The following is a 17323-nucleotide window of genomic DNA, read 5'->3' on the forward strand; positions in this document are numbered from 1 at the left end:
AATCTTAAAATTTTTAATTTCTTTGGTAGTCGTGGCTTTTGACACTGTTTCATGTGTCCAATTATTGTATCTAATGCTTATCACATTCTTTCTGCCCATACCTGTTTTCTTGTTGACTTTTAATTGAGTTTGGGCAAGATCCCTATCAGATATATATTTTACCTTGTTCATTATATTTTATCCATTCTGCTTTGTACTTTCCCATTGGTTAGGCTATGAAAATTTATATATTGATGTAATTTCAGTATTAGATGGTCATATCTGGTGATTTTTCTTCCCTATTAAGCCTGGACTTGTAGGAAAATGGAAAGGAGATAGCATCCGGACTTGGGACTTTATAATTGAAAAGCACTGTAGGAATTGTCTTCCTTATTTTACCAATAAAGGCCTGGAGAAATTAGTGTCATCTTAACACACTGAGTTGGGGCCAGAGATGATTTTACCAACTCTCTGTCCCTCTTCGTTACTCCCCTTCTAGCTCCTCCCTCTTCCCCCCACCCCATTTTGCCTCCATTTCTAATAAGTAATTCAGTGAAATTTGGAATAAGAATAAAGGTCTTTGTTTTTTTGGTTAAGATCAGAGATTTAAATGATATTCTTTGTGGAATTTTGCTTCTTATTAGAGCACTCTTGTAGCTATTATATTTATATATAGTGGGGAAAAAAACCTTATTTTTACATTCTTTAAAATTTTGAGTATTGTTGCCATCTCAGTTAAAGCAAAAAATGTTTCTGACCACTATTTTGCCTAACAGGAAGCCTGCAGACTTGCAGAACTTGGCTCCTGGGACCCACCCACCATTTATAACTTTCAACAATGAAGTCAAAACGGATGTAAATAAGATTGAAGAATTTCTTGAAGAAGTCTTGTGCCCTCCCAAGTGAGTATCAAAGAGACTGAACATGGAAATATCCCATCTCTTTAGAACTTTGTCTTGCCTGGCTCCTAGAGGCTGCCACCCGTCCCCTCCCCCACCCCAAGATGGTACTTGAACTAAATTCTCACAGCATTAAGTTGAAGTGACTAGGATAAGTCAGGAAGGACTGGTTATCTGAGGGATATCGGTCTCAAACTGAGAGAAATATTTAGGGAGGAGAAGAGATGAAGAAAGGCAGGGCTGGTGAACCCAGCCAGAGTGTCTAAGGCGGGTGTGGTACCAGCTTTGGCAGTTACCTGTCAGGCCATTTAAAGGTAACTTTCTAAAACTACCGCCCGGGGGAACCAACTTTTAATTTCAGAAGGCATCCATCCTGGGGTTCAGTTTTTCTTTACTTCTTGAGGTATCCCAGATCCTCTGCCTGCATAGTAGGCCATCTAGTTCACAACATTAAAGCGCTCAGCTTTTGACTATGATATGAGGTGCACCTGAGAAATCTGAGGCATATGTGTACCACAGTGGTGACCCAAGTCACAACTCTGCAGCTTTGCATTGGAATGTTCGCTTAGTATAGGCTCATGGCAGCATTGGTTTCCTTCAGGCTTTTCCAGTATCGTTAGCCTGGAAACACAAATTACTCTTCTGCTGGTCCAGATGACTTGACTATTAGCACTCCATATCCAGATACATCCCTAGGAGTGGGTTTATTGGATCCGAGAGTGCTAAAATGATGGGTCACTCAGTATCCTATTCATTCATTCTGCAGTCTCTGGACTACAAAACTCTTTGGATACAAAGTGGTAAGACATGGGCTGCCCTCACTGGCACAGTAAAATATGGACACAGAGGTGGTGGTAGTGTGGGAAAGTGAGTGGGCTCAGGAACGAGATGACATTCGAGTTAAACTTAATTTAAAAATATAGTGATATCAGGCAGGTGAATGAAGGCGTGACCGGCATTTGAGGCAGAAGTATGATTTTCAGTAGTGTTCCATTTTGGGGGCAGGAAGGTGTGTGGGGCTGGTGGTGGCAGGCGGGGTTGGGTTGCAGGCGGCTGTGCTCCTCGTAGGAATAATGTTGCCTCTGTCTAGGGCTCGCCTGTCTTTTGTGAACACAATTGCCCTCTGTTTAGCAATCTTTCATTTCTAAAATTTCATCTTAATCCTGTGTGCTTAAAGCTTATGTTCTACCTTTTTCTCTTTCTACTTAAGAGATTCAGACTTATTTTATCTCTACTTTTTAGGCATCCAAATCTTTCTTCCATCCCCAGTAAGTTACTGTATTTTCACTTTCCTTCCAGGACATATACATGTATGTAAATAGAATATAATAAATCAACACTGGGATCTTTGTAAAATATAAATTGAAGCTTTAACATATCAGTAAGGAACTATTATGAACATAATAGAATCTACTAGATTTTTCCTTTTTATTTTTAGAAGTCTGTCAACCCCAAAGAAAGTTTTGTATTTACCACCTTGTCCTCAAACACTGATGAAAGCGATGTTCTCCCATGCTGCTGTAGTTCATTCTGTCAACATTAGATCACAGTTTAAACCACATATTCATTCTTTGTAAAGGAGACTGTATTTTGTTTTAAAGCATTATATAAATGCTTCCAAGAATATTTAAATTTTTGAAATCAGTGTGTTGAGAATAGTCAAATTAGTCAGTCAACTGTTTTCCCATACTCTCTTCTGTTCTTCAGCAACAGTAGCAAGATTAACAACCACATCAAGAAGAGATTTTTATAACTTCATTTTCTTCCCCCAGAGACAAGACAGCAAGGAAAGAGTAGAACTAGCATCGAAATAATTTCGTTTCTTGGCATGCAGTGTTCTGAAAAACATCCTATCTTTCTGAACTGGACATTGATAAGAAAATTTTCACTTTGGTTTTTATATGAAATTTCATAACTACTTGGTGTGGGTATTCATAGAAATATTCTAATCAGAGATGGGTGTCTCTTTCAGTTTTAGTAACTTAAAATCTAGTAATCTTTCTGTTAGAAAGGGTTTCAATGTGTTCATTTCTCTGTAGGGGCATTATCCTTGTGTTTATGTTGTAGTTTATATTTGGAACAGAGCTTCTAAATAAAGTCTCAAAATTTCAGTTATGTAGAAGGGGGTATTTTTGATGTTGCTAATGCCTCTTGCTATTAACTAACATTCCAGTGCTAATTATGTGTCATGCACTGTCATTGTGGATTACTTTGTGGATTATCTCAATTAATCCTCTCAAAGGCCTTATGAAGAAGTTGAAGATGAGTAATCCAAATAATTTGTTCCAGAATTCGGTTACTGGTGGCAGAGCTGGTACACTGAACTTTTCCAAGCTGAGTCTGCATGACTTCAAAAACATATGTTTCATCTGTTCTGTTTCTCATCTTGTTGAGTTTGGGTTTTATAAAAGAGGTAATATGTCTTTAATTGGGATGGTGCTTTAGTGAGTATAAAATTGAAGACTAGCTCAAGAGGAGAGGTAGGAAAGAAATTAAAGATAGTTTCCTTGACTGAGGAGCAAGTGGGACTGAAAGTGCTGTCAAACCTAATTTAAATGAATCCTCTTTAAAAAGTAGATGAAGTGTAACTTCTTTCTGATGGCTTTTTATTTATATACCTTGGATTATTATGTTTAGACTGGGGGTGCTCTCCCTTTATTGGACTCTAGAATCCATAGTGTGAAATGCTGACCAACCAGCATAACCTCTGACATACAGGATTGTTTCTAAAGGATGGTGGGAAGAGGAGGAAGTGTTTCTAGGGTCATTGCATGTACCCCCTTTCCCTTATTCTTCTTGAGGCATTCAAGGACCACCTGGATCCCGACCCTTGCCCCTCTAGGACAGGGAGGTCGTTAGGTCCTAATCTGTGGCTCCTCACACTCTGATTTGTTAGCCTTCTGTTTTCCAGCTTGCATTAGGAGAGAGCAGAGAGGCACACAAGCTGGTAGGCTAGACTCTAGCATTTCTGACAACATGGTTTTGTCGTTTGACAACTGAAAACAGAGCACCTTTAAGTAATTTCATGACTTACATAGATGGTCAACCATCTACAGTTGTTTAGAATTTAAAACTAATGAAACACTTGAATGAAGGGGCTTTTGCTGGTCTGTATAACTAAGTTTCAAAGAAACTTTCTCTTCTTTGAGGAAAATATTTATTTTTAGTTTCCCTTGCTTTACTGAAGGAACTACTTTGCTGGGGGAAAAAAAGCTTTCAAAACATTCTGAAACTTGGATATCTAACTAAAGCGGACTTGTTTATTTGGCTAACTTACTGTTAGAAAGAAGCTAGATAATTTTGGAGGAGAACTCTATAAATCATTAATAAGCCCCCCCCCTTTTTTTAAATGAGAACTACAGATAATGAAAACAGAATTTACAAGGATAATTTAATGGGCAGTATAACCAGTCTTTATTCTTACATTACATGAGAAAGGAGAAAAAGTCTGAGGTCCTACTAAAGGGATAGAAATACCCTTACCATTAGTAGTCTTCACTGTAATGTGGAAAAGGCTGATCTCGGAGACTTGTGAGCAGTTGGCGCTCACATCCATTCTGTTGCTGGCACACGACCTTTAATTAGTTATCTGGCTTCCTGTTGTTAAACATTAAAACGAATACTCAAAATGATGGAAAGTTGTTACACATAATAATGGGTGATCATTAAAATCAGGTGTTTGGGAGTACAGAAACAACTGGCTACTGATCTTGGGCCTGCTGGTTAGTATTTTATTTATCTGTTAGGATCTGATCTGCAGTGAAACAAAAGCAGAAACAACACTGTGGTTGGGGCAGGAAATCTGAGTTTTAGTTAATACTTTTAACTAGCCTACTCAAGTATGTAAGCTTTTTGGAAGATAATTTCCCTTTAGCTAAAATGAAAAATTGACGTGAAGTGTTTCTTGCAGCTATGCTTTGTGTGCATTAAAGTAATAGCATAAATTTAATGGTTTGTCCTAGAGGAGAAGAATAGGAAAGAATAGTTTAGCTTGCTTTAGAGAACTGTGTTTTTAAAGAATTGTAATAGTATCGATTCTGTATGAATAAGTATATGCTCACTGTAAGTCTTGCTCATTAAATGATAGATGTTTAGTAAGTTTGCTTCCATGTGGTCATTACTAGACCCTTAGGATAACATCTCACACAGTAGATAACTTAATAATTAGAATAAATGAATGTATAGGTGAGGAATGGGCATTAGATAATTTTTAATTCAGTTCTGTCTTTCACTAGCAAAAGCAGGTACAGCTAAATATTGGTGGATAAAAGTAGACTTTTGGAAACTTGGCTAGAGGTAGGTGTAGATGTATTGAAGAGGTACTTATGTTCATTGCACTATTTTTATTTGGAATGAGTCAATGAAGGCACTGTATTACAAGCTGTGAAAACATTTAAACTGAAGTTCCGTTGTTTTTATAGTCAAGAGAAGTCCTGGAATGTTAAACCTGGGATTAACTCTTTCAGCCCAGGTGGGGGGGGGTGTGGGGAAAGGTGGGTGTGGCAGAGGAGGTAGGCGCAGGGATGATGGAAGAGAGATTGTGTTTTCTATAGTTAGGGAAAAATATTTACTTATATGTTGCTTATGTAAAAAATCCAGTGAAATTTATTTACTGTAATTATACTTTGAAACATTGTTACATAAATTTGTTTTATAAGAGAAACTTAAGAATGGGAAGCATTAGGTAACTGAACATAGAGGTGTTCCATAGATACTTTATATTCTCCTTAAGTTCAAATTTTAGGAGAATTCAAAATAATTAGCATGAAAAATAGGAATATAAAAACTGAACTGAAATACAATTTGCACTTGCAACTCAACTAAATTCTTTCTAAAACGCCTTACTTTCATTGTTGATTGAAACTGTAACACAGCATCTTGAATAAACCTAAATAACTAGTTCAGTGTGAGATTTCTATTAAAGTCTTATCCTCCAAGTCCAATTTCCAGTGACATTTTTGCAGGACATTTAAGCTGGTGAATCATGCCTAAATTGATGCCCCCCTGCAACTGATGCTGGGCCTCCTGAAGGGAAGCGAGGAGTTGAACTTTTTAACAGGAACTTTTAATTTTGAAGAAATATACACATACCATGTGTGTTTGCAATTTAAATGTGTAAGACACCCATTTCTATGTTTTTTAAAAACTGTTTCTTGAATGTCTGTTTTCAAAGTAGAAAAACTTTAACACCATAAGAGAGCAGTCAGCAGAATTCCTGACACATTTGCTGTTGCTCTGCTACCTTTACAGGCTAATGTATGGGAGTGTGTGGACAATTCTGAGTGTAGCCTTAGAGGAGTGATCTGCCTCCTGTTTTTGTCCTTCACCTCCTGTGGATGATCAGGATGCCTGACCAGCTTCTCTGGAACTGCTGCACAGGACTGGCACAGTGCCCACATGCCAAACTTGGCACTGCTGTTCGAGAAAGTGTTATAGTTGAAGTGTGGCTAGAGCACCCAAGGAAGTAAATGTTTGACTTTGTGATTAAATTAATACTCAAATAGCCAAATGTCACTAATGGTGACCATCTTGGACAAATTACATAGAGTATTTTTCTGTCAGAGAAAATTCTCTTGACCAGTGCTGCTCTAGAGTTCTCTTCCGTGTTGCCCAGACGCCCATTGACTTGGCACAGGTCTCTGAACACGTAGAGTGTTTCCCTAGCACTCCAACTTATAAAATGGGGGTGGAGTGTGGATGCCCTTTGGGTGCCAAGAATATCAGTATGTGAACAAAAACATTGTGCAGAGCTTGCTTCCTAAGGAAAAAACACATCTTGAAAATATCATGGAGAACAGGTGATGGCATTTCTTTCTTTTTTTCTAGATTTATTTTTTATGTATACAAGAACTGGGGTACAGGCCAGAGGTACGGGGGATGAGAGAATTCACCAGAGACTGTGGGGAGCAGAACAGGCAGGTTGAGTGAAGTACACCGCTGAGGGGAGCAGCGGGTGAGACAGGAGAGGTCTGCTGCTCCATGTGGGTCAGCTCCCAATCTGGGAATTGAACTCATGCTGAAGTGGCTTTTAGCTTGTTAGTGCTGTGCTGTAACCCACTGCGCCATCGGGGAGGGGGCCCTGATGGCATTTCTTAGACTAATAACTGTTAAATGATGCTTAGTAATGGTTTCTTGATTGAGAGAAGTTGTTAGTGTATCTTGGGGGGATCTATAATCCATTTTCACTCTTTCTATTTAGGTACTTAAAGCTTTCACCCAAACACCCAGAGTCAAATACTGCTGGAATGGACATCTTTGCCAAATTCTCTGCCTATATCAAGAATTCTAGACCAGAGGCTAATCAAGGTAAAACACAAATAATTGAATTACCAATGCAACTCCCTTCCACCCAATAGATAAAACCTTCCCAACTCATAACCCCTAAACCCTATCATGACAGTGATTTTAAATGACTACTTTGGAGACCAGTTATTCCTATAAGTATTGACTTCTGGCTTTCAGAATTGGTCAGATATGTGATGATAAATCTCTTTTGCTCTTTTCCTATGTTTCAGTCTGGTGGGACAATACCTAGCACATGCCTATGATAGCATGTATATTGTATTGTTTCTCATGTTCTTCTGAGAAGTTACTATGAAGGGAGCTGTGGAACATTGGATTGTGTGGTTGTGGTGGGAAAAGGTTGATAGAGCTTAACTTAATATTAGTGTACTTTTTTCATTTGTTGAGTGCTAGCAGCCTAAAATCAGCCTGAGTGGATTTGGAACTGATAATCCTTAAAACACAAGTTTTGCAACTGATTTCTCTACATCCTAAAACTAGGACTTGAGTTTCAAGTCACATTTTTGTGGTTAACATTGTTTTTAGGTAGAATAGGGCAGTTCTTATTTTTTCAGGAACACTATTATTTATTAGACTCATGTGCACTGAAGAGAAGCCTCTTAGAGAGAGGTCCCACTGAACGAGCCTTGCCTAAGCGCCCCCATTTAAGGAATTCCCTTTTGCCCTGTTCTCTGGGGGAAGCTGTCTATAGAGAGGATTAGTGTTTAATCAGAAATTACACAGTTACCAGCTCTAGAGAAATTTTAGCTCATCACAGGCTAGATAGTTTGGTAGCTTGAGTGGGGAATTCTTTGTTTTGGGATAGAAATTCATGGCAGAAAATGAACAAGAATACCAAAGGGGAAAAATATGAGTGCAGGTGAAGTGAGAGGAAACATCTTTTAAACAAATCTAAACATTTGCTAGTGTCCTTATGTTATTTTGGCGGGCAGTTTTCCAAGGTGTTGGAGCTATTAATTTTTGACTATTACATTTTTTAATTGCAGCATTTTATAATTTACTCAGTTGCAATGGTTTGGGGAATAGAATTCACAGTATAAGATTTTTTTCTACAGTGAAGGGAAAAACCTTAGTGCCCAGGCCCCACTTACATGTATTATATGTGTTCCTCTACCTGCCTGGGCTGGGGGGCTATTTTCCTTAGTAATTGGCATTTTTTTTTCTGACAAATGTTCCTGTTGCCAATATTTTGCACTCCAAGTAAACAGCTGCACGGCGTCTTCTGGCCACAGGCAGTTTCCTTTCTGTTCTGCCATTCCTTCATGCGGTGGCTGTTCTAGCCTCTTAGCCTCGCTGCCCTGTTCTTTAAGCTCCCTTAGTTAGAAAGTCACGCTTGATTTCTCCATGCAGCTTTTACAAACTGGCAGAGGGGTGAATTTCTTTTGCCACTTGATGGGGAGGAAAGGGTGGTAAAATGTCTTTGCTTTGAAAAACCAGTTGTGTAGGGGGATGAAGTAGGGGGAGAGAATTGGGCAAAAAAAGTGAGTCATTTAAGTATAACTTTGCATTCTATTTTTACCTATCAATTTGTTGCTGTCTTAAGTAGCCACCTACATGTAATTGTCCTTAGAATGCTGTAACCAGTGGGAACAAACACAGTGGCTTACATAGTGCAAGTTTTAGAGGACTTTTTATTAAACTACCTATTGGTAAGTAAGAATTCCAGTTGCCAAGCAACTTCCCCTGCTGTGTGAAGTTGGGGAGAAGGCTTGTGGTCATTGTACCAGACTTTAGACAACTGTTCCAATTACTGTGGGGCTTCCTTAATTAAATATGTTTGCTGTAGGTCTCTTATCTGTCATTTTAGTGTGATTAAATGCCTTAAGTAAGCCTAAGGGGTCAGTGATCCACTTCCTTGTCCCAGACAATAAATAATTTACTAGAGATGGATTTGGCATTTTGCATGGTAAATCAGAAAAGTCAATGCTTTGATTAGTCTCACTGATTTGTTAAATATTTTTACACAATCCAATGTTTTCGGGCAGCTTTAAGACCTAATTCGAAGTACAGGATTAAACTTGCACATGGCAGTGGAGGGCTTGGGAAGGTGAAATGGAAGGGCCAGTGCTTGCTCAGGTTGTGCGCAAAATGGGACGTCACGAATACAAGAAAGGGAAACACTGACAATGGATAGAATGTGTAATATTTTGCTTACATATCCAGGTTGACTGGGAATAAGAGTTGATACGACCATGAAGCATAAAAAGAAAAAGAAAAATCAGTGGTTACTACCTTATGTAGGGCTGGGTTAGGTGTGTTAGGTATGATCTGTCCCATTTTACTCATCTTTTTTCAGTTCTATAGTTCATCAATTTATATAATTTAAATTCCCAAGAGTATCTAGTATATAATTACTAGTCTGTTGGTATTTATATTTTTAAAAGGTCACTGAATTTAGCTGTGATGAAATCTACCATTATCTGCTCTGAGGCATATTTCATAAAGTCTTTCCTAATTATTATTTTTAAATGGAGACAATGTATTTTCTGATTATTTCCTTATTGTTTAAGATTTATATCCTCTGTACTCCTGTTTCCTTCTCTCCCACTCCCAAGCTCCAATTTGGAATTAGAGGATGGTTTATCATGTAGCTGTGATGTGGTATTGTGTATTTGATCACTTATAAACACTATTGCCTCTGCCATTTCCCACTGATCACCTGGCCTTTAAAATTGGTTGTGTGAGGGTCCCCTTTATTAGAACAAGCAGTAGTAGCATTAAAAAATATATCTTAATCCAAGTCAGTACTCATGATTTTGTTTTCTTCATTGTTAATTATTTTCTATGATACTGTATTGTAACATTCTTTCTGCCTTGCATTTAGTTATTCAAACTATATAACAGAATATTGTACACTTACTGAAAATTTCGCTTTAATGAGATGTATTAGTGAAATGCTGCCCCTCCTCAGCCATATCACATCACCCCTTCCCTCATCATATGGACCCTTGTTTTCAAATGCAATTTTGCGGATATTATATGTGTGTATTTATGTGTACATAAATACGGTCACTGTCTTTTTCATACATTGTATCGTAAAAATCTTTTCATATCAAAATATACTTCTACCTGCTTACTGTTACATAATCCATAAAAATATGGACTTTTATTTTCTTGTTGATAATCTAGATTGTCTCAAGGTTTCTTTTTATTGAGACAAGTCTCTGCCAATGAATGTTCTTATGTTAGATTTCAAGTGGGCCAAATGGTTGTGCATTTTAAATTTTGGTCTGTCTTGCTGAATTTTTTTAACAGAAGTTTACTTCAGTTTATGTTCCAAACAATATGAAAGTTTGTTTCCCCATACTTCGGGGGGGGGGGGGGAAGCTCTTTAATTGTTCTTTATTTCCATAGGCCAATAAAAGAGCCTCTTTACACTAATAGGCTTTTATTTCTTTATTTTGGAGGGGAGTGTGAGGAGCTTTTGAAATAACTTTTTAGATACCAACATACCTATGGCAGAGATATTAGAAAATAGGGTGCTCCTTTCTTGTATCCTGATACTACCACCTAGTGGTTGATCGTGACATTTTCTTTGTGTTCAAATTTCTTTGTGACAGTTTGTCTTCAAAAGTTGATTATGCTTATTCAGTGACGCTCTTTGGTTATCTCATGGTAGGCTATTTTATTGGCGGCTGCCGATGTTGATATAAGAATTATATCAAACTCACTAATCATCCTTTGCTTTTATCTATACCTTTCATCCTTTAAAAAAATATTTATGGCTTCAAGAACTGAGGTACAGGCCAGAGGTGTGGGGTTGGGGGGGCAGTGAGAAGATTCACCAGAACAGAGTGGGGAGCAGCACAAGCAGAACTGCTGCAACACACTGCTGAGGGGCAGCGGGAGACCCTGCATCCTGACCTTCCTACCTGGCTGGAGAGCAGCGTTCTGGCCAGGTGCAGCAGTTTCTGGGGAGCACAGCTGAACGCCGAGGCAAGAATCTCTTCATCTACAGTATTTCCTTTTTTAGACTGGAAAGGGGGCTTGCCTTTTTCACCAGCTTCTCTGTTTAAGCATTGACTGTCGGGCCACAGGGTGTTTGTCTGTGGGGCCTATTGTTAATAGCCCATTTTTACAGATGACACTATCTAAAAAAAAAAATCGTACTTGTTTTTATATTTATCTGAACCTATCAATTTGTGTGTCTCACCTTTAGCCCTGTGTAAATAAGCTCCAGGAGAGTAGGAGCCTTCTCTGTCCGTCCTGTGGTTCTTAGTGTGGTTTCTAGCACTTTGGAAAGCAGTTACTGACCGCAGAGAAACGCTTCTGCCTTTGGCCCTGGGTTGCTTTCCTTTGTATAGTTGTTCCATCTTTCTTTCAGCATTGGAGAAGGGTCTCTTGAAAACACTCCAGAAACTGGACGAATATCTGAATTCTCCCCTTCCTGATGAAATTGATGAGAATAGCATGGAGGACATAAAGTGTTCTACACGTAAATTTCTGGATGGCAACGAAATGACATTAGCTGACTGCAACCTGCTGCCCAAACTGCACATCGTCAAGGTGGGCCCGAGGGTGGCGTGGGCCCCAAGGGCGGCGCGGGCCGAGGCTGTGGTGGCCTGTGGGGCGGTGCGGGCCGAGGCTGCGGTGGCCTGTGGCGCCTGCTGCCACTAGGCTAAGACTCTACCGGGAGAGCACTTCCTTCATGTGTAGAACCTGCACCCCACCCCACCCCAACAGTGTGACTTAATGATGCTTAGGCAGCAGTTTAAGCACCCTAGCGTTGAGTGAAAATTTGAATGTCTTAAAAATTCAGGCATATGAAAAAGGAATTTCTTTTTGGATGACTGCACAAAAATTCAAAGATGAAGTAAGTAACTTAGAAATGGTGTTTGCTATGCTGACTTACGTCCTCAGATTTTGTTCTGTGATCACCTGGTCTTTTCTGTCCAATATAAAGTATTCACTGAGCATTGACTGTTTGAGACAATGTACTAAAGAGACTAGTAGTAGACACCAGCTGTACAGGAAAGCTCAAGATCAGGAAAACGCATCTAAAAGAATGTGTCCATGTAAGTGGTGATCACGCTCGATGGTCTTCCTGGTTGGCCGCAGCTGACAGCGGGAGTCGCTGTCACACTTTGTAACCTCCGGTGTCGCTTACAGGACTTGTTGTTGCTTAAACGTCTAGTAGGAAGGACAGTAAATTCTTTTCAAATAGAGGCAGTTTCTCCAAGAGTCACAAAATTAATCATTTACCCTCAAGTCAGAGATGTGTTTCAGGTTTATTAGAAGGAGACAGTAAATCTTAACTTTTGATCTCTCTGTATTTCAGGTGGTGGCTAAGAAATATCGCAACTTTGACATTCCAAAAGGAATGACTGGCATCTGGAGATACCTAACTAACGCTTATAGTCGGGATGAGTTCACCAACACCTGTCCCAGTGATAAGGAGGTTGAAATAGCATATAGTGATGTCGCCAAAAGACTTACCAAGTAGAGCAGTGCTTACAAGAGAGGTGTCTTTCATCTTCCCCGACTAAGAATATGCTTTCCTAGCAGACTTTTCCTAGCAGACTTCCTATAAAGTAGAAGTTTTACTTTGCATGAACATGCAGTTACTGGAGATTAGGGTCAAGGATAGACAAGGCCTATAGCTATCTTTAAATATACACTCCAAGCAGTATTATTTTGAAGTTCTGTTACCCTGCCTACCTCCCCTGCCCTGTATCCACCTCCTCTAATTTGGAGACACTCCCTTATAAACTTCACGTTAAAGATGGTCGTCATCTCTCTGGAGCCCTCACCACTGTGCCCATCACTGCACACAGATGGCAGAACTTTTGAGGTGCAATGGTTAACTGTTAATTGTTAAGATAGTAGCCATGACCTCGTCAGTCACCCGCAAACTGGTGCCTAATGCATGGTACAAGGAATATTTATGTATTTGGAGAAGTTTATAATATACTAAGAGTATGTGAAAGGATCTCTACTGTATCAAAATCTCACGTCTCAACTTAGTCTATCCTGGATGTGAACTGAAGGATGTCACCACCAGAGAAGAGAGCCTTCTGCAGAACCGTCACTGCAGGTTTTGCTATTTTGCTTTGTACATGGATTTTTAACTTTTTGCCTACAAGCATTTCTCCGTGATACCAGTGACAACATCTGACACTGTAGAAGCTGAAAGTTTAGAGGGAGGGTTGAAATTCGCAAGACCTTTCTTGTCTATCAGTAAGAAGCCAGCTGATACACTCTGTCTCAGCGTGCTGTTAGTGCAGCTTGCCCAGTGCCATTTGGGATACTATTGCTTTCTCCTTTCCAGGGGAAAGACGACATTTAAGGTAAATGTCATTCATAGATCTTTTGAGCAACACTTCATAGACTGATGTTTATTTGATTTAGCTATAGTAATATAATGAGGAGTCATATGGAAATGAACACGTACGGAAATGTAGGCATGTAGGGTGAGTTTGTCAAGACATCAAGTAGATTTTTGTTTCTAAAGCTTTTTGAATGTGGATAATCTAGAAGGGTCACTGCCCACCCTGTATTAGAAACCAAACACACTGACTACCAGCCACCCCATTCTGGTCCCAGTTGCTGGTAGACTGAGGGTAGAGCAGATGGCTCAGTCTTTTGGACTAATTGTATTTGTGACAGTCAGCAGAAAGTTAGTCTTGCCTAATTTTAGTCATTGCACTTCACTCAAATTTTCCTATAGCCACATTAAGGAATAGCACTCGGTGTGTTCACTTGTTCTTAAATTTAAGTTATAAACCATGAGTTATTTGTGCTCTAACAAGAGAGGATGAACTAGGTGAAAATAAAATAGAAGCTTGCTATGTATTTATTCATTTTGTTTTTAAATGGACTTTCTAAATACTACTCCAAAGACTGGTTGCAACTATAACATGTTTCTGGTAAATTTTTATACCTAACTTGTTTTAAGAAGTGCTAAATCTCATGGGCTGCTTTTGGACATTTTAAGTATAGTGTGTTAAAATGACAATGCCTTCTGCTTCTGATATGCTAACATTCAGTAAGCACTGTTGTAGGGAAGCAGCCTGGTTTATGATAAGCATATCACATCTTTTAGCCTGGCAGTGATCAGCTTGTTGTAGAAGGGTAAAGAAAGCTCCAGATTGGATCCATTTAGCTTGGAGAGATTTCCATGTCAGACCTTTCATAACTCCCTGTTGCTGATCAAAAGTTTGGGCACTCACTTCTTTGTGATTAAACAGTGGATGATTTGCCTGGTTTCAGGGAAAAGTACTATCAGGTTATTTCTTCAGAAATTCTAGAGTGGAAGCTTGGGTGGGTGAACACACATTGACAGCAACAGGCAGGCAGTCCCCGTCGCCCTCACCCACTGTCTTAAACAGTGGCAATGCAGCATTTGAACTTTGCCTCCGTGCTGAAAGTCAAAAAGATTCCTGTGAGGGTGGTGCCTTCTCATGCCGGGCCTTGGGTACCAAGCACAGGGTTACCAGCCACAAAGCGGCGAGGAGAAACACGTTCTTAAGGTGCGAAGTATTTTCACTTTGGATCTTTCTCCTATCCGTTACTTTAAAACTTTATCCCCTGGTTATTCATGGCCATCCTTCTGAGTGTCGAAAGGCAGGCCTGTATGATTTTGATGAAGGCAGAATTCTTTTTCTCTGTAGAAAGATGATCTTATTACTTTATCAGGGAAGTCAAACAAAATTGGGATTGGCAAGTGGACAGAAGCTAGCAAAAAGGATGATTCTAGAAAGTACTTTTTATTCCATCTTACATGTATGGAAACATCATAGCTTGAAACACAAAGCTTTGAGACACAAGGTTTTCATGGCAGTCCATCTTTTGCACTTTGTTGTGGCTGATGTAGGAGAAATCATCTGCCATTATTTTTACAGCCACTGAGTCATTTCCCTTTCATCTAAGATCCCTCCGTTCCTCTTCAACAAGGAAACTGGAGTCTAAATGGAAGTTCTCACTGTTTGCCTTAGGGATTTTGAGAAATTTTTGTATTGAACAGTTGGAAAGCTCTCTACTATTTCAGTTGACATAACTTCCCAATTTTAAATGTAGATGCAGATTTTTCTGTATAGTTTTGTTTTCATTTATTAGGATTGCTGACATTTGTGACACAATTTATTCATGATTTTATTTCTTGGTAACTTTGGCTTACTTAATTATCTTAAGTCCTTGAGCAACCTGTATACAGCTGAGAGACTTCTGACATTTATTCTCACACTAAGTTGATCAACTCTAGAGCTTAGACATTTTAATTTACCTCTGTTGAGTTTTTGATCTCTCCAGAGTTGCATGTAGATAGCCTTTACTCTGTGCATTAAAATATATCCATTTAGAATATCTACAAGGTAAAGATAAGAAGTAGGGGAAATGTATTTTTTCATGACATTTTGATACACATTTCATCAAGTTTGATTAACCAATTTCTTACACTGGTCATAATTAGTATTTGATTCAAAGAGAGGGAAGCATTCATCATTGATACACTATACAGGCTTAAAAAAAACTACATTCTTTACAGGTCATTAAGGTTGGGAGCAATCAAAATTGTATAACATAATTTCAACTCCTCAAGTCACAAAGTTGAATAAAATTGGAATATTTTCTTTTGAATTACTTGAAAAGGCAAATGAAAGCTTATTACAAACTGCTTGTATTTTCTTTTCTCTCTCTGGAACCAGTATATTGCTGGCAGCTATTGTATTAAAAAATAAAGTATATTTTCACTATCATAAGAGTTTCTTTTTCCTCCTTTATAAAAGTAAATAACTATTTAGGGTTAAATTGTTTTGAGGCTACTTTTTGTCTTTTGATTGGGTGATTCAGCATATTTAATAAAGAAGAAAAACCGTATCTTACGGTGCATAAAATAATTTGAAAACATTCATGATGCTCATTCTTAAGTAAAATAGAAAGAGGGATTTATTAAGACCTTTTTTAAAAACTGGTAAATTTATCACCAAGAACCTGCAGCACATTTCATACATAAAATGAAATAGAAATACTCTCGTTAAAGCCAGAGTAAGGCGGAATTGTGACATAGCACAGCTGTATCCATAGGCGCTTCGTCGCCAGGCATCCTCACAAAGTAGTCAAACCAGTAAGAAAATAAGAGTGACCAAAGAACGCTTCTTTGCAGATACATAGACATTTAATCCTCGCTCTCTCCACTCCCCCATACCCTGCTTTTAGAAATAAAAATTTAGCTGTATTAAATACAAGATTGAGAAACAAAAATCCATATAACCACAATGTAATGTTAACCACACTAAGAATTAGTAGACAAGCTGATAACTGCAGAAAATCAAAGAGAAAAACCTAAGGATAGTCAGAAACGACACCATAATCTTTGAAGCAGCAGCAGTAAAAATGACTGACTTTTCAGCCAAAACTTTGGAAGCCAAGAAGACAGGGAACTCGAGTGCTGGGAAAATTCTGGCAACCTAGAGTTCCAATAGTCTCAAAGTAGGCAAAATAAAAACATTTTCAGACAAAAGCTGAGAGAGGTTGGCACCAGCAGATACCCGTGCTTCCATAAAAAGCTCAAGGGAGGGAAGGTCTGCAGCCCAACAAAATTACTTCAGGAAGGAAACAACCAGTAGGAGGAATAAAGAGCAAGGGGAGTGGGGGGAAGCAATAAAGGCAAAGGTGAAGATACAATACACAACGAGGTCTCAAAGCTCACAGCATACTGTTTGATTTTTTGGAAGGTTTATTTATGCACACAAGAGCTGGGGTGTAGGCCAGAGTTGTGGGGGCAGGGGCGTGAGAGGATTCCCCAGAGACAGCGTGGGGAGCAGGACAATCAGACCGACTGAAACACACTGCTGAGGGGAGCAGCGGGTGAGACGGGAGGGGTCTGCTGCACCATGTGGGCCACCTCCCTGGCCGGGGATTGAACTGCTGCAGTGGCTGTGGGCAGCTTCATAGTGCTGTGACTTAACCCCCGGAGCCACCAAGGAGACCCTGATTACACATTTGGAAGAAGTAATACGGAATATATAACAAGGGGGGAAATGTTGGAAGGACCGTAATTGGAATTAACATTCTTTGGCAAGTGGTAAAATGCCGGGTAACTTAAAGTACTTATTCAAGGGGAAAATAGAATTTTTTAAAAATTGAGTGACTCCTAAAGAAAGGACAGGAGGAACAAAGGCGAGAGCAGGTGGCTGGAGAAGTTT

The 17323-nt window shown here is 39.1% G+C and overlaps 1 protein-coding gene across 1 annotated transcript in view; it reads left to right on the top strand.

Annotated features, from left to right (window-relative positions):
- Nucleotides 1-15868, top strand: part of CLIC4 (chloride intracellular channel 4) — a 48908-nt gene extending 33040 nt beyond the window's left edge. The window contains exons 3-6 of the mRNA XM_004678626.2: nucleotides 756-881; nucleotides 7078-7184; nucleotides 11506-11687; nucleotides 12460-15868. Coding sequence (XP_004678683.1) covers nucleotides 756-881; nucleotides 7078-7184; nucleotides 11506-11687; nucleotides 12460-12624 — 580 coding nt within the window. The 3' untranslated portion in view covers nucleotides 12625-15868. The remainder of the gene's footprint in view (nucleotides 1-755; nucleotides 882-7077; nucleotides 7185-11505; nucleotides 11688-12459) is intronic.
- Nucleotides 15869-17323: the final 1455 nt, after the last annotated feature.

The sequence above is a fragment of the Condylura cristata genome, unplaced genomic scaffold (genome assembly GCF_000260355.1).
Source record: "Condylura cristata isolate star-nosed mole 26May11 unplaced genomic scaffold, ConCri1.0 scaffold00008, whole genome shotgun sequence".
Taxonomy (NCBI): Eukaryota; Metazoa; Chordata; class Mammalia; order Eulipotyphla; family Talpidae; genus Condylura; species Condylura cristata.